The sequence below is a fragment of the Pristis pectinata genome, chromosome 2 (genome assembly GCF_009764475.1).
Source record: "Pristis pectinata isolate sPriPec2 chromosome 2, sPriPec2.1.pri, whole genome shotgun sequence".
NCBI classification, from domain to species: Eukaryota; Metazoa; Chordata; class Chondrichthyes; order Rhinopristiformes; family Pristidae; genus Pristis; species Pristis pectinata.
Genome location: NC_067406.1, coordinates 83,094,022 through 83,111,917, shown reverse-complemented (window position 1 = coordinate 83,111,917; position 17,896 = coordinate 83,094,022). Strand labels below are relative to the sequence as shown.

The following is a 17,896-nucleotide window of genomic DNA, read 5'->3' as shown; positions in this document are numbered from 1 at the left end:
CGTATATTCGTAGTAGAGTGCCCTGCAACATTCTTTCATTTGTTAGCGAGCCATGAGGGAGTAAGAACTCCTAAAGGTGAAAAGTCCAATTTAAAAATAAAGCCACGCAGTTGCTGGTTGATACAAGAGAATAGTGAAGATGCGGAGGTCAGTCTACCAGCAAACGGTGAATTGCCATTAAGAGATTATGATCCTGGAAGGTTGTGAAGAAATGAAAGTGCAAAGAGCAATGAGGATCAACGTGAGCAATTAGACACTGCCACAGATGCTGGAAGGTAAGTATACAAGTTAGCACAGAACAATACGGCACTGGACAGGCCATTCGGCCCATGATGTTGTGCCGATCTTGATGCTGATTTACAATAAATGTCCTCCTGTTTATCATCCATATCCGTCCATTCCTTTCATATTCGTGTGTCTATCTAAAAGCCTCAAACTCCAACAAACTGATTCCACTACTACTGGTAACCCATTCCAGGCACCTACCACTCTCTGCATATATAAAAAAGGACTTGCCCCTCCCATTGCCTTTAAACATTCCCCTCCCCCCCCCCCCCCCCCCCCCCCCCCCCCGCCACCTTAAAAGCATATCCTCTGGTGTTTGACATTTCTACCCTGGGGAACAGATTCTGGATGTCGAACCTATCTATGCCTCTCATAATTTTAAAAACCTCTCAGGTCTCCCCTCAGCCTTCAATGCTCTAAGGAGAACTACCCAAGTTTGTCCAAATTATCCTTATAGCTCATACCCTCTAATCCAGGCAGCATCCTGGTAAACCTCTCCTGCACCTTTTCCACAATCTCCACATCCTTCCTATAGTAGGGCGACCAGAACTGCACACAATATTCGATAAGTGTGGTCTGATTAAAATTTTATATAGCTGCAGCATGACTTCCTTATTCTATACTCAACACCCCTAGCAATGAAGGCAAGCATGCCATACGCGGCCTTTGCCGCCTTTACCACCTTATCCACTGGTGTAGCCACTTCCAGTGAACTATAGACCTGGACCCCAAGATCCCTCTATACCTCAATGCTATCAAGGGCCCTACTATTAACTGTATACATTCTCCTTTCATTTGATCTCCCAAAGTGCAACACCTCACACTTGCCCGGGTTAAACTCCATCTGCCACTTCTTGGCCCATATCTGTAACTGATCAATATTCTGCTGTATTCTTTGATAGGTCTTTACACTGTCTACAACTCCAAATCATTGATATATGTCACAAACAACAGAGTTCCCAGCACCGATCCTTGCAGAACGCCGCTGGTCACCAACCTCCAGCCAGAATAACAGCCTTTCACTGCTCCCTCTGTCTTCTATGGACAAACCAGTTCTGAATCCAAACTTGCAATTCACCCTGGATCCCATGCATCTTTACCTTCTGAATCAACCTACCATGAGGGTCCTTGTCAAGTGCCTTACTAAAGTCCATGTAGATAACATCCACTGCCTCACTCTCATCAAGCACCTTTGTCACCTCAAAAAAAATTCGAGTTTGTGAGACATGACCTGCCCCACACAAAGCCATGCTGACTGTCCTTAAGCAGGCTATGCCTTTCCAAATGTGCATAAATCCTATCCCTCAGTACCCTCTCCAATAGCTTCTCTACCACTGATGTGAGGCTCACTGGTCTATTATTACCTGACATCCCTATTTCCCTTCTTGAACAAAGGGATAACATTTGCCACTCTCCATGACCTCACCTGTTGCTAGTGAGACACAAAGATCCTTGTCAAAGCCCCAGCAATCTCCTCATTACTTCTTTCAAAATTCTGAGATATATGCCATCAGGCCCTGTAGACTTACCACCTTACTGCTTTTCAGAAAACCCAGCACTACCTCCTCCTCAATCTCAAAATATCCCAGCACATTAGCTTGCCCCAGTCTGTTTTTACTATCCTCCAATTTCTTCTCCTTGGTAAATACCGACGCAAAGTACTCATTTGACTTGCTCTGACTCCAAGCACAAATTTTGCCCTTTATCCTTGAGTGGACCTCCCCTCCCCTTAGTTGTCCTTTTTTTTTCTTAATACAAGTGCTTTGGTATTATACTTGACTTGACCCTTCTCGCCAAGGACATTTCATGGCCTCTTTAGGCCTTCCTAATTGCCTGCTTGAGCATTTTCCTGCTATCTTTATATTCCACAAGGGCCCAGTCTGCTTTTAGCATTCCTTTACATATGCTTCCTTTTTCTTCCTGACTAAAATGAGCACTTTTCAGGTCGTCCAAGGTTCCCTTACTTTACCATCCTTGTCTTTACTGGAAAATGCAGATCCTGAACTCTGATCAGCTGGTCGTTAAACAACTCCCACACGTCAGATGTGAACTTGTCCGACAGCAGCTGCTCCCAGTCAATGCCCCTTAGCCCTGGTCTTATCCTGTCCTAGTTTGCCCTCCCCCAATTTACTACCTTCCCGCCAGATCCAATTTTTATCCTTGGTATTCACTATCTTAAAACATAATGAGTTGTGGTCACTATTCCCAAAATGTTCACCCACTGTCAGGTCTGTCACCTGGCCTTGCTCATTTCCCAAAACTAGGTCCTGTATGTTATTGGCAACAATTGAAGTTCTTAACGGAATTTCTGACAAACAGAGGGGGTGAACAGGAATGTATGGAAATTGTCCTACCCCACCCTTCAACTCTTTGTTTAGCTATCTTGATACATACGTAACCCAAACTCAACCACGGAGGCTTGCTTCTGTGAGGTCAAGTTAGTCAAAATAGAAGTTCAAAAGGTGCAGGTAAGAAAAGCTGATGGTTGCTATGATTCTGGCTAGGGTGGAAAGAGGTAGGTACGTACCTTGCATTAATCAATACCTGAATTTGTTGCAGTATAAGGGAATTAGAGAAGAGTTTTCCAGATTTTTCCCAACTGTAATTAGCTTGTGTTTTCCTTTTGCAACTTTTCCAAAATCTAGGGAATTTGAGAAGGTGGCATAATGCACCCATTATATCTGCAGATATCTTTTAGAATCTCAGTACACAGGGGATTAGGTCTAGGAGATTTGACCACTCTTAATTCCCTTACCTTTCCTGGTGTTTTTTGCCCAGTGATTTTATTTGTGTAAATTTCCTTGCTCTCTTTTACTCCTTGGTTGCTATTTCTTGGGTGTTTTGGCATCTTTGGTTATGAAGACATACGTCACTTTTTCTGAGCGAAATATTTAGTATATCTGAATGAATCAATACGAATTAATCAATTATTCACGACATCACAATGATAATTCAGCAGATTCTAACCCAGCAATGCTGTGCCTGGATTTTATTTTGAACCATAATATATGCACTGCAACACCATCCTATTTGGGAATCACAGCCGGATGACCTCTGTTCATTGCCGAACGACAGCAAGTTATCAGAACTTCACTGCAGAACCAGTTCTTGGCCGCTCTCGTCTCCACAAGCATGCATGCACTTCTGGCAATGAGTCGTTGTGGATCAGGAAATTTCTAAACTGTAAACTAATCCAGAAGTACCGAGACCAGTTATTGCTTCCCGATAATGTTTCACCTGAACTAACTCAGTATAGATCGAAGCTATTGCATTTTGTTTGCGGGAAAAATACAGAAACAGTGAGCAAGTCTTAGACCTTGACCGTTATGTATCTGTGTATTTAATATCATTAAATTAATGCTTTGGAACCGCACGTGTGTTTTAACTCTCAATGGGCTGGGGCGGTTTGAAGGGAATTTGTAAATTGGAGGACACATATTGGACGGAATGGACAGAGCAAACACGTTTTTATATTTTAAACGAAGCTTTGAACTTTCAATTTTGGATTTGTTTCGATTCCCCCGGCTGCGGTGGTGGGTGGAGGGGCTTCAACTCTCTCCTCTGCATCATTAATCCTGTTCTAGTTCACTAAGTTAATCATTGTGCTCCCCGCCCGGAGCTTTCCCTTGTATTTAATAGAAAGGAAAGCAAGCACCATCTAGGATGAACAGTAAATCTAAAATGACCTCTGATACATCCCTATGATAAAATTAGTGTGAGCGAAAAAGATTGGAAGTTGCTCTGGCATTTGGCCACACGAGTTCCTGATTTTGGTTCTTGAGTTTCTATTTAGTCGCATGGGTGCAAAGCTACCAGTTGTCCCAAACTGGTTATTGGTGCATGGTGATCTGGAGGGTGGCCTGCATTAAAGGATTTCCTACACAAGTTTGCTTGTTTCAAAGGATTAATCGCGCATCTACAAGGCCACCACTCCTGTCCGTGGAATTTCCTTCCATGTACGCCCAATGGGTTCCCAAGATGCAATCCAGGTAATATAGGCACCTGTCCCATTATACCAATTAAACTTGGCGGGGTTAGTGTGGAAGTCGCAAGTAAGCGCGTCCTGAAACTTGCAGTGTGAGATCAAGCATGCTCATTTCCAAGCCCTACATTTCAGGGATCACGTTCATATGAGGAATTAAGACAGGTTTCCTGACAGAATAAACTGTCTCTCTATTTGACCGTTGCTAATGAATGTGATAAATGTTTTGCGCAGTGGCAAAAAATAAGCAGGTAACGTACACCAAGTAAAATTAGATTTTAATGGATATAAATGAACGTATTTTTTTAACTTTTGTATAAAAATAACAGCTAATTTCCTCTTTCAAATATAATTCCTGTATTATTGCAACTTTCTCAAGTGACAATAAACTAGCATCACATCTGAACGTTGCTAATTTTAGACATTAACTCAAGTACCGTAGAAACGATTTTAGGATTTATTTACATTAAAATATTTTAGTTCAGTTAGGTATATAATATAGACGTGTGAAGATGTAAAGAAAGAACGTAAACATGTAACGCTACCGATTTCTCAACGCAGTATTAGTGGAACGGTGAGGATGCATTGTTCCATTTGACTTCCTGACTGATCCCTTCCATCGATTAATCGCAACGGAATACTTTTGTGAATTTCTATTATATGAGGGACTGAATCAAACACCTGGGGGGTTAGAAAATAAACTTTAGTTTCAAAATGTCCTGGAAGAATCCTAATAGCGAGGAATAATACAAAACTGTTTAATGGTAATTTTCTAACTGAACCTTTCTTAAAGAGTAAGGGATCCAGAACTGGGATGTGTCTACTAAATTGGTCATTTGAAACAAACATCTATGAATGTTTTGCCTATTAATTTTGCCAGTGCGGCACTCTTCTAATTAAAGGAAGTTGCTTGTGATTGTAACGTCTGAAACACTTCTAGCTAATGTTTAAAATCAAATCAAAATGGCCTGGAAATTTAATTCGGTTTCAATTGGTCTTTCTACTCGCACGTTTGCCTCAAACTGGCAAAAACGGCGCAAAAGGTCCTGGATTTTCAAGTGCAAGTCACAGTGCACATTGAGTGTGTTCAGGCTTTAAAATAGCTGTGCTAGAATCCAAGCCCATCCACAAAATGACCAAGCTGCTGATTGATTCATCTCTTTCGCAGTTTTCTGGCAACTCGATTGGAAAAGGATCTTAATATCAATATTTTGTTTTAGTAATACAAGAGTACCAGTGCTTATTTTCTGAAGAGTTTGATGCAATTAATCTAAAATGCAACTTAAAGTCAATGTAATTATTAATTGGTTCGACATAGCACTTCTAAGTTAGTTAAAGTAAGTAACTCGCGTGGTGGACTCGACGAGTTTGCTGCAATGTTTACATTTAATGATAAACTCATTTTTAGCTGTACCTGCCAAACAGCGTCAAACTACTGCTTTTAAACATATCAAGGTATATTGTCACGTGATATTAAAACAAACACTGCCAAAAAAAAATCATTCCTGGTTGTTAGTGCTAAATGCACTATATAGTGGCATCAGTGCAGTGTATATGCTCCTGAAAGTCAATGGAATCAATTATGGAGGCAGAGTACAACGGATTGAAGCGACTACATATTTCCATTTACCACAACTGACCAGCTGCGAATTTCTCGGCGTGTATTCCAAAATGCTGCCCGTTTACATTGATTCATGCCAGGATTCTTATGCTTATTGACTCACATGCTAATGATTTTCACAGGAAACTTGTGGTATTTAAAGAAACTTATCAAATCGGGCATATTTTGGGGTATAATTTGTATCCAGGTCATCAGCTCAGCCGACAACAGAAACATTATCCTATCAAGGTTAATTACAAAAGAGCAACTTTGTTTTGTTTTATTGGCACACCTAATATCAGTTAAGACTTCCAATGATTTAAAACAATTTTTATAGTCAAAACTTTTAAAAAATAATCATACATTGTAAATAGTTCGAATGTGGTGACCTTGTTTCTTCACGTCCCCTGCCTGTGCTGTTTTCAATTTGGATATCAAACCAACAGAACATCATTGCTGACACACGGAGCAGCTGCATTGGCATCTCGATTTCAGGAGCTTTTTATTAATCTGAGCCCTCGCAGACACTGTGCGCATTGTCGCACATAGCTTGTTGCCTTAGCAACACCCTTAGCTGTATTTCAATGTTTTGTGGTAAATGTGTGGCAGCTGGACATTGGTTCTTTAAAATGACTTCAGAGCAATTGGAGTGAATTTCATCTGCTGATCTGACACACTCATTTGATGCCTGTTAAGGATGGTGGTTTAATGCAAATTCAAGGAAGATGAGATTCAAGGTGAATTCAGGCTCCATACAACGAAGCATGAAAATAGGCGCCCGTGCAATTAAATGCTCAAAGAAATTGATTTGAGAACAAAAATGTAACCATTACTTTTTTTCTTGCTGTCAACATACTGTGAAAAAGAACAGAACCTTTAGAATGAAACAAGAGAAAACGAAACATTGTTTTAATGGTTAAAAAAACCGCTCCTTTTGGGGCTGGACTTCCTCTTTAAGAAAGCAGAGAAATAGTAACATGGTTTGCTGCGAAACAGGGGATTTTTTAAAAAAATAAAAATAATGAATTTTGCACTAAACTCTCCCTGTTGCTATGAATATGTGCACCAGCTACATAATGTGATGAAAAGGTGCTTCTATTTAAAGAAGGTGAAAGAAGCAGTATTTGATCCTATTTAGGATATTTGTGCCACATAGGGAGTTCTTGATTTTTTTTTTAAAAATTGCTGCCTATAACTGTTTTTTTGGAAAAAAAAACCCCAAAGCCAAAACAAAAACCGCAACAATGGCAAGCATTGCAGAATTTGAACCTTCTTTTATTTTGCTTTAAAAAGGTTGTACTTGGTTTTAAAAATGTACATACGTTTATTGACAAATCCTGTTTGTTTGTGGGATGTACTGGTCAATGGTGTGAATGTGGTGACAAGGTGGTAAAGTTTAAAGTTAATCTGACTCTGAATGAGCACTTATTATGACCAAATCAAGCTTTGTCAAGACTGAAAGCTGATGCTTCTAGTGACTTTTTAATAATCAAAAAATACCTAATTTTGATGAACACTAATAAACAATGAAAAAACATTGCCCACATTAAATAAAAATTAACCAAAAATAAACAAGAAGTAAAGTACGCATATATAATACAAACTGAGCAATTCTGTACAAGAATGCTATTGCTGAATTATTACTACTTCTAGCTTGTATTCAGGCTGCTTTATTGTCTGCCCCAGCTTGCCCCACATTCACATCGCTGTTCCTTTACATTGGTCAAGGTTCATTGCAATAGTTCACTCTTCCATGTTCTACTTAAGAAACTCTGGTGTCCTAACTCACGCCAGGTCCCCTTCATCCATCACCTCTGTGTGTGCTGACCCAGAATGACTTGTATTTAAAACATCTTACCATAGTGTTCAAATCCTCAACATTCCCTACACTGCAATCTCCTCCCATTCTTGCATGAGATACCAGCACTCTTCTTGTCTGTTTGAATTTCTCCATCACTAGTAGCATGCACTCATTTGCCAAGGTCCTAAAGTCTGCATTTGCTCTGATTAAAAAATGTGCTGCCTGATGCTCCGTTCCTATGCCAGGTTTTGGATGTCTGGGAGCCCTAGGGCCATTAGGCCTGAGCTGTGGCTGAGAGAAGGGTGCATCAGAGCCCAACACAAACAGTTGTGGGGTGGGGGGAGGTGAAGGGAAAACAAAGGTGATGGTTGAGCATTAAAGGTATATTGGCAGAGTTTTGGGTATTGGGGAGGGGAATAATTGAGATAGCACCAGATTTTTGGATGATTTTTGGGGGAGGGGGTGGCACAGAGGAAATGGGTGGTAGGTCAGGAGATTAGGGACTTGGAATGGGAGATGGAGGGCATCAACAAATTGAGCAGGGGGAGTCAGTGAAATGTTAGGATGGGGCCAAAGAATGAAGTTGTTGTTGCCTGACTTTGCAGGTGTCTCATACCAGCATTGCTAGGTTATACAGGAAGGGCCCAATAGTGGATACTCATTGAACCATGTAGTCCAAGTTCCCACAAAATACACCAAAAGTTGAGTTTTGGAGTAAGTTAAGTAATCTCCTGTCAAAACTACACTAGGGTCCCTAGAATGACTTGCACCCAAAAATGCCTGATTGAATTTCTAGGCTGATAAGACACCACCTGCAACTGAGCATTATCATGTTTCACTCCGAGGAAAAAAATTGATTTCCAATTATATAATTCTGAGAAAAGATCATTATCTGATTGTGTTCTGAGGCATATTCGTTTCCCAACTATCTGTGAATGCCTGCGGCTCTCAGTGTGCGAGTCAGTGAGAAGAAAGTTCACAAGGAAGTGAATAAGGTGGGAGGGGTAGAGATGGGTACCATTTTCTGTTCCTTTTTTCTGATTAGCTACACAGGAAGGGATCAGGCATGGATTTGCTTTCCTCAGCAAAGCTGTAATCAAATGATTTCATCTTCCTTCAGATCCGGCTTGGCAAATGGTAGCCAACAATGCGAGGAATGCGAAATAGGAAATGCTAACAGGTGAGAAATCAATAGGAAAGTGCAGACGAAGATCGGAGCAAGACTGGTGAGGGTGAGTGTGGGAGGGAAGGGAGGTTATGAAAGGAGAGAGAAGCAAATTAGAGAAGGGTTGAAAATGTAGAATTTAAAGCAGAAAGGGAAGGGCGAGTCAAGTGAGGGCAGGATGAAGCAACAAGATGAAGAATTGAACATGAAGGAAACAAATGAGAAACTAAATGGAAAAGCAGGAAAAGAGAGAAGTGGGAAGGATGAGTGGAGAATGTAAAGAGAGAGGCAAGGAAAGAAAGGGAGGCAGAAAATGAGGGAGAGAGGATGGAAAAGGAGAGGGAGGCAGCCACATTTTGACTATGTTAAATCTTAAAATGAAATGGTCCAATGTATTGAGGTGATCCTGGCTTCTATTAGGAAAGGAAACAGTGTACAGGCTTGTTTACATGCTTTACTTCATTGAACAAGATTTTCCTAAATATGCTGGATTGCCTGGCCATCTAGGTTGCCATGAAAGATACAGTCATAATTACAGAAGTGTGACAATATCTTTTGAGTTTTAAGGCAGTTCCCATAATTAATAAAATCCAGAACTCTGTGTCATGTTTCGTGTGGGAAATATGTACTTTGAAATTAACTTTGCTGTGGACTTAATTTCCAGACGTGTCCTTCAAAAATCTTCATTAATTTGGCTTTTTGTCAGCAGAGGAGATGGTGCTTGTTTACATACTACTGAAGACAAAAGCAAAGAAATGGCAGAAAACTTACATCATATCCTCTGAGCCCACTCCCTAAAGTGTACTGTCTGCTGCTCTCCAGGTAGCGTATTTGAATGCTGTAAACTTTATAGTTGTTGTACACCAGCAGCACGTATGGCTTATCAGGGATTCCTTTGGAACTATCCCTTACCATGAATGCACCATTCTAAATCAAGAGAAAATAAACTGTTAATTAAACCAGTGAGAGAATTCATAAACATAATATATACTTCTGATTAGTTATGCTGTAAATAATTCATTTTGTAAATACAATATCCAGAAGTTATTTTCACAATGAAATATCACACCAGAAAAATCATAAATATAACATCATAACACACGAGAACTCATTAAACCTTTTGAAACTATTTGAAGAGATGTTTTATATCCTTAGAAACAGTACCGAATATGAATGCATGCAGCTAAATGCCTATTGTTTTATAAATGTAACAGAATTGATTACCTTGTTGTACATCCTCAAAGCTTCCTCTGCTTCATGGCGATTATAGGTACCAATATACCATATGTTTCCTTCTAAATCCTGAAATATTTTGAGAATGCAATTAATGGGAAATTATGTAAGGAATCAGATGCCACATTTCAATAGAATATTTTGTGCGCCCATTTTCCCAATCAATAGCATGATATGAACAGTGATCAACACTGAGTATCACCCTACTTACTAAGATTACAGGGGATATATTGTGCATAATTAGATTCACTGTAAATTCGCACCAGCACTGAGCTTGCTATTACATCAAGCAGCTCATCAACTGCAGTTGACACCAGCCCCATCACAAGAGTAGATGGCATAACAGAGCAAGTTTGAACACATTTTGAGGAATGCTGTAAATGGATTTCTGGTTTAAATTCCCACTTTCCTAAAAGCTTAATTTCAGTCTCTTGCCAACTGCAGTAATGTTCTGCATCACCTGCCATTTTGCTGAATTTGGAATTTAGTTGTTCTTCCCAGCTCTTCTGAAGGCTTTGTCTTGTGCTGGGTTTGGTGGCATAAGCACCCTAGCCTTTGAGAGTTTGACTTGCATTGCCATCCTTTATTTGTGAGATTGGATACTAAACACCAGGCCGTTGTTTGACCTTGCACACCTCACTTCATTTCCACACATGCGATGCAGTGCGGGACACCAGGCAGGGCGCATGGACTGAGCTACTTTCTGCTTCATTTTTTGAACTGAGTTCCAGTTCTACTCTATTTCTGCTCTAGCTGAGGTTAGTATAGACTAGGAATTGAATCTTCTTGTTCAGTACAAATTGGTACCCTTCCAGAAGAAGGTAAGATGTAGAAGTTGGACTAGACCTATCAGGCCCTCATGCCTGCCCTGCCATCCAGTAAGATTGTGTTTGATCTCTTACCTCTTTTCTACGCTAACCCCATACCTGTTGATTCACTTAATACTGTATCTCAAGATTTATCAAACCCTGTCTTGAACTGAACCTCCACAGCCATTTTGGCTGAGAATTCCAAAGGTTCACTAATCTCTGGGTGAAGAAATTTCTTCTCATTTTTGTCTCGATTGACAGACCACTTATTGTGATACCATAACGATTGGTTCTAGATACCCAAGCCATGGGAAATATCCATTCAAACCTGCAAAACCATTGTATGTTTCAATGGGATCACCTCCCGTTCTTCTAAACTCAAGAGGGTAAAGGTACAGTTGATGCCCTTACCATCCAGTCATTGAAAGAAACATTACATCATTATTATGGGAAGTAAATACTGTTCTGTACACACTGCAGAGCAAATGGTGCTCTTGGGAAGGAGCCCTGTTCACCAAAAGTACATGCAGGCAATCTACAGGCATGTTTCCACACTGCTCTTCCATAAATTCATCCCATATGCAGATAGGTTAAATTACTAAACTCAGACTGCAGCATCAGCTCCTCACACACAAAATGCATCAACTGTTGCATGATACATGAGAGTACATATTCCATTCAGATATAAAAATGACACTTGTCATTTTTGACTAATAAAATGGTTTTAAATATTTTACAATACCCTTGGACCAGGATTGGGAAAATGTTTGTCATTCAGCAGATCAGAACTATATTTTTGTTTTGATTGTGTGGAAGTATCTTGCAATCTGTCCCCTATTAAAAAGAAAAATTAAAGATGTTGTCACTGATAAAAGCTAAGTAAGTTAAGATAATTTAAATGAAAGTAATTGTCAGACCTTTGCAGTAGATTTATGTCTAAAATTAGTTTCCACTACAGTGAATATAAGTCTGGATATCATTCAAAAATCTACAAATGGTGATCCATTGGCAAGGGCAGATAAATACCTGATATATGTGATGTTTGATTTGAAGAGCTAGCAAAGAGAAAAATATTGTAGTAAGACTGAGAAAAATTGAGAGACCACTTGCATCATTTTATCACTGATCAATTGCGCAGTAATAAACATACTCAACTCCATGTTTAAGTATAGAATGATAGAATCTTATAGTATAGAAACAAGCCCTTCAAGCCACCATGTCTGTGCTGATATGTGTGGCATATAGCACTGAAATGACAAACAGAAATTAACTGGAGCAGTTAACATCATCAGCCACAATCAAAGCAATGGTGAGGATAAAGGCACTTGCCTTTAGTTAAACACAAATTTACAGAAAATTCAGGAGAAAGGCACTTGGCTGTATAAACTCAAATCTCATAAAATCACTGCCCAGGCTGTACCACTCCATCATTCCTTTATGACAGCACAGTCTCACTTTCTGGCTCACCTTGGATAATTGCTTGTTAAGTTGGAACTTTAACTCCTTAACCACAGAGTGTTAAACCTTGTCTGTTTCAGTTTAAGCACCCTTGTAATAATGTGATGTCAACATTTCTGGCACTAAACATCTACAAGCGTGTGCTCTTGTTCCTTCAAGTTTTAAATGATGTTAAAGAACTTTAAATATAACATTTAACTCTATTAAAATTTCATTTCTTATTTTTCCTTTGTATTTTGTTCTCTTTCTTAATCCAGACTTTCGTTCCCACTCTTTCTGCACCTGATTTGACATTGAATTCATTCACTGTTTCTTGCTCAGCCATTATACTTCTCGTTTCGCAATCTATTAACCTGTTTGGTTAAGGAGATGTCCTGGTCGCTACCCTGTTCACACAGGTCTCAGATGTCCTGTTTCCTTTTCTCTACCCTTCACAGCTTGTACTTTCAGCACTCCTGTTCTTCTGGGCTTCACAGGATCAGTTTTTTTCAGATTTATTTTTAAACTTATTTTATGCAGCAGGCAGACTTCATCTGCCGGTAGTATGTAAGAGAAAGATTTCACAACTTTAGTAATCAGACTGTGTAGATTGCAAGCTATTTCATTACTTTGCACCTTCTTCGCATCAGTAAAACAAGCATTCCAATTTCTATGCTAAATTGACAACATTCAGACTAGCTGTAAGTTTTTAAATCATACCTGGCTGGTGATGAGGATCTGAAAATCGGTCCCTGTGGAACAGAAGGCTGCTTTCTCATCGGTGGAATAACCTCAGGTAGACTTCGGAATCCGGCACCTAGAGAAGGAACTTATAAATTAATACATCTATTAAGAATTGTGACCATTATGTCCACTGCTTGCTCGTGAATGTCTGTATTTAATGTCATATTAACTTGCCTAGACTGGTTTACATGGAATGCATATCACGTAGTCAAGGTGAAAAATGCACTCTGCATTTGTTCAGATTTTACCTTTTAAATTCATTTGTTTTTCTCCAGATCAATGCATTATTCTTCATGAAAATGTGGGTGGATGACAAACTGCTCTCTGGTCTTTTCTTGTCCTATTCTATAACCAGCCAATGGCATTAAACTGATTGGGACACAGTATATGATCTTGCTTTCTCTTCCATTGAAGGATCTTGGCTCCTTATTCACCATTAACTTTTGGTACCTGATAATCACCATTTCTTGAATCACATCTGTAGACTCACATTCCAATAGCTGTGATTCAGTCTCGTGCTTGTATCTCTCAGGTACTGCTTTTGTAGTCTACATATTGGAGCCTGCTTTATATTGCATTTGCAACTCGTCTTATGGTTTCTGTTATGTTAGAGAAACCAAATGTAGATTGGGTGACTGCATTACACAGCACCTCTGTTAAGTCTTCATCAGTGACCCTGAGCTTCCAGTTACCTGTCACCGGAGTTCTCCATCTCACTCCCACTCTGATCTCTCTGTCATTGATGTCCTATGCTGCTCCAACAGCCCTCAGGATTTAATAACAAATTCAAAAGTTACAGTTCAATGGCCTTTCCAGTCTGCTATCTCACATTTCCAGCGCTTTTATTCTCTTTCCATGTATTTCAGATTTTGTTCATCTTTTTCTCTTTATACCGCCCCTCCAGCACACCTTTCCTGCCCTTGCTCAGTTGGAACCATCACCACTACCTGTGACATTTCATCTCTCTGGATCTCCACCCTATCACAGGCCTCCCTTTTTGTTCCCTTCATCTCTTCCCCTCTCTGCTACTCAAAATCTGTTCCATTTCTAACTTTTCCCAGTTTTGATAGAGTCCTAGAGCAATACAGCAAGGATACAGGCCCTTTGGCCCAACCAGTCCATGCTGAGCACAGTGCCTCGTGATGAAAAGTCATTGACATGAAACGTAAGTTTTGTTTTCCTTTCACAGATGCTGCCTGGCCTGTTTGGAATTTCCAACATATTTAATTTGTTTGCAAAGTTGTTAAAGGTTTTCCAGTTTTGCAGACGGCCACTATTGGAGCAATTCACATTCTCCTTACTTAAAAACTAAAAAAATACAAAAAAAAACAAGTTTTGTAATTGATTGAGGGAGTACTTCCTAACTTTTGTATTCTCCCATACATGGGTGAATAAAACTCTTACTGCAACATGCAACCCATCAACACTGCAACCCATCTCTGTGCAGCACCTGGGTGCATTCAGGCTCACTCCATACACTTGCTGGGGCCACAGCAGGAACAAGCATATTACTGACCCTGGAATCATTCTGTGTATTGATCTTGCTATTATCTCTCATGGAGGAACCCAGGGCTATTGTGCCAACCAATGGAGGGATCCTTGCCTTTGGTGGATGGACATGGCAGAGGGGGAGGGGGGGGGAAGGAAGAGACATTGGTTTGTTCTAGTCTGTTGAACTAAGAGGAGAAACTATGTACTTGTATTCAGTTTGCAAGGATGACTCTGAATCTCCAGTTGTACACCACTTTAATTCTTCATCCCACTCCCACTGTGATTAATCTGTGTATGGGATCCTGAACTGAGGTCAAATGTAAATTTGATGAACAAATGTACATGTACACCAATGGACAAATGTAAATTTGATGAACACCTCAATTTCCATCTGGGCACATTGCAGTCTTCTATACTCAATACTAAAGTCTCCAACTTCATGTAACTTGTTTTCTCTGTCTGTATCAGAATCAGCCAGGTGTGATGTTTGCTCAGTTTTCTCTCTCCATTAGCACTGCCTGACCTGCCAGGTATGTCCTGCAGCCCTGCACTTCATAACACTTTCATACCTTTGTTGGTGTTCCCACTCTCCAACTGCCCTCATCTCATAGCCATTATCAACAAAGAACCATGTTCTGCCTCCCTAACTGCCCTCATTAACTCAATGACCAGATGATCTTGATTACAGCTTATCCTCAGAGCAACCCTGGCCTCACCCTATAAGCGATATCCCCTTTGTCCTATCCATCCCTCCCCAAGCCTCCTGACAGCTTGATACTGTAACTCATTTTCTCTCCTTCCAGTCTGTTGAAGGGTTTTTGACTTGAAACGTTAACTCTGTTTCCCTCTCCATAGATGCTGCCTGATCTGTTGAATGTTTCCAGCAATTCTACTTAAGTTATGGGAAAAACTTTGTTGCTGCTGAACTGCCAATCATTTGACGACCACAGACAAAATCATCATATAATTTTCTTTTATGAATCATGCACTGATTCTGTCAAAATGCCATCTGCTGGAGGCCTATAAATAAGATGCAAGTTAATATCTGTTGATATATTCACATTGTAAAACAAATCACTGTGCTTTGGAGTTGTTCGTTCTGCAATCTTGCATGTCCATTTGTTTAAAATAAATCCTCAGAAAACCATGGACTGAGATTCTAGTATATTCCTGTGAGACTGAATCATATAATCACTGCTCCCCAGCTCTCTCTCACAACCCCTCTGGTTACAGGAGTAGACAAATATCAGCTGTGGTTTGAAGGAAATGTACATCTTAACTGAACTTTTCATCAAGTATTCTTTGGTATCAGTGTAATTGTTATAATTTAACTTGGGTCATAAGCTAAAAAAACCTTAAAAATTCTACTCTCAATAACCACATATTTATTATTAATTCACAATGTGTGGCTGACAAGGCCAGCATTAATTGCTTATCCCTAATTTTCCTTCACAATGTTGTTGGTGAGCTGCCTTCATGAAGAGTTGTAATTTCTCTGATAAAGATAATCCCACAGTGTTCCTGGTGGGAAATTCAGGATTTGAATCCGGAGATAGTGATGGAATATCAATATATTTCCAAACCAGGGTGATGCGTGACTTGAAAGAAAACATGTAGGCAGTCGAGTTCCCATGCATCTGTTGCCCTTGTCCTGCGAAGCGGTAGAGGTTGTAGGTTTGGGAAGTGCTGTCAGAGTAACTTAGGGAGTAGATGGTTTACACTGCAGCATGGTGGAAGAGAAAATAAAAGTTTGGAATGGTGGATGGTGTGGCAATTAATTGGATTGTTTTATCTAGGATGGTGTCAAGCTTCTAGAGGGTTGTTGGAAATGTACTCATTCATCACAATCCTGAATTGTGTCCTGCAGACAGTGGAAAGGCATTAAGATGTCAGAAGGTGAGTCCTTATCACAGGAAACCCAGAGTCTCACTGAGTTTCTAGTCAATGGTGACCTCCAGAATGTTGATGGTGGGGACCCGGTAATCCCATCAGATGTCAAACTGAGACACCTTCTTGTTGGAGAGTGGTCACTTTCTGGCACATGAACAACATAAATGTTACTTGCCCCTTATCAGCCTAAGTAGAATGTTGTTAAGGTCTTGCTGCATTCAAGTATAGACTGCTTTATTTGCTGAGGAGTTGCAAATGGAAATTAACTGTGCAATCTTTGGTGAACATTCCACTTCTGACCTTATGATGGAAGGAAGCAGGTGAAAGTGGTTGTGTTTAGAACAATACCGTGAGGAACTCCTACAGCAGTATCCTGAGCTGAGATGATTGGTCTCCATTTGTATATTGTTTACATTTATTTGTCATTATAGAAAGATGTACACATATTTACAATATTCTCTTTGTATATCCCATTCATCTTCCAAAGTACCATTCTGTTATTTTTCTTCCTAATGTACCTACCATTCCTTGGAATGATAGCCTGTTGGGAAAAAGGAAAATTGTTTATCTATATGTATCTTAAAATTATTGTATTTATTTAAGTGCAAACATAAAAAAATGCTGCTAATGCAATTCTTGCATGAAAGCAAAGAAAGCACAGATAAGTTTCAGTGGTAAAATTGCTTTGCAAAAGTTTGAGGAAGTGTAATATCTCAGTGCAAAATATACAGACCTTATTTTGATTATTCTTCCATAACCTGAAAGGGACGAAAAAACAAAAATTACCTGAAATGACCAACAATTGATTTTCCTGTGTTGCCACCAGAGCATTTGATTTCACATCATTAAACCAGGTTTTGGCAGGATATTTGAGTAAACCTACCCCCTGTCATTTTCAGACTGTGTTACTGATGGCATGTTTATGGAGTGCAGGGCGTTGTCAGATCCTGAGGAAACATATGAGTTGCTTGCTACAGGAGGATGTTGTTTGAATTCTTTGGGTGCAGTCCTAGGAGGCCTTAGAGAGAGAAGAAAACAAATCACTAACCGTGATGGATGGATCATAATAATATCTAGCCCCTGGTGATGTGTAAACTGAACAGCACTTTAACTGTTTCCTTTTTTTATTTCACACCCTCTAGAACACACCGACAAAAATGAAGACATTAATGGAGACATTTAAAAAGAGTTGAAAAGAAAGATCGCATAAGGTGGAATTCTCAACCTGCATCAGTTATCTCCATCACTCCTCCCACATCCCTTCCTTCTCCCCAATGTTGTTTGTAAATATCCAGTTTTGTTCAGTATGACAGTGGTTATCCAGTCATCCCTTCACATATAGTCCTTATGGCAAGTGGATTGCCTCATTTAACATAGCTATCTGTTCAAGTTGCAAAATTTCATTGTTCTTCAAAGAGTCATTTCTAAAGTAACTTCAGTGATTCTGCTCAAAAGCCTT

At 39.8% G+C, this 17,896-nt stretch overlaps 1 protein-coding gene and 1 long non-coding RNA gene across 2 annotated transcripts; both read right to left on the bottom strand.

The window, feature by feature from the left end:
- Nucleotides 1-4,819: 4,819 nt before the first annotated feature.
- On the bottom strand, nucleotides 4,820-11,699 carry LOC127584013 (cytokine-dependent hematopoietic cell linker). Its single transcript, XM_052040523.1, has 4 exons — nucleotides 11,618-11,699; nucleotides 10,058-10,135; nucleotides 9,605-9,760; nucleotides 4,820-4,948 (listed from the first exon to the last, which is right to left on the bottom strand). The coding sequence occupies exons 2-4, from the start codon at nucleotides 10,067-10,069 to the stop codon at nucleotides 4,820-4,822; spliced, it is 297 nt and encodes a 98-aa protein (XP_051896483.1). The 5' UTR covers nucleotides 10,070-10,135; nucleotides 11,618-11,699.
- Nucleotides 11,700-11,900: 201 nt separating this feature from the next.
- LOC127567539 (uncharacterized) lies at nucleotides 11,901-17,457 on the bottom strand. Its single transcript, XR_007955901.1, has 5 exons — nucleotides 17,321-17,457; nucleotides 17,171-17,195; nucleotides 16,960-16,978; nucleotides 13,033-13,129; nucleotides 11,901-11,930 (listed from the first exon to the last, which is right to left on the bottom strand). It is a non-coding gene; the product is annotated as an uncharacterized LOC127567539 (long non-coding RNA).
- Between the last annotated feature and the right edge of the window lie 439 nt (nucleotides 17,458-17,896).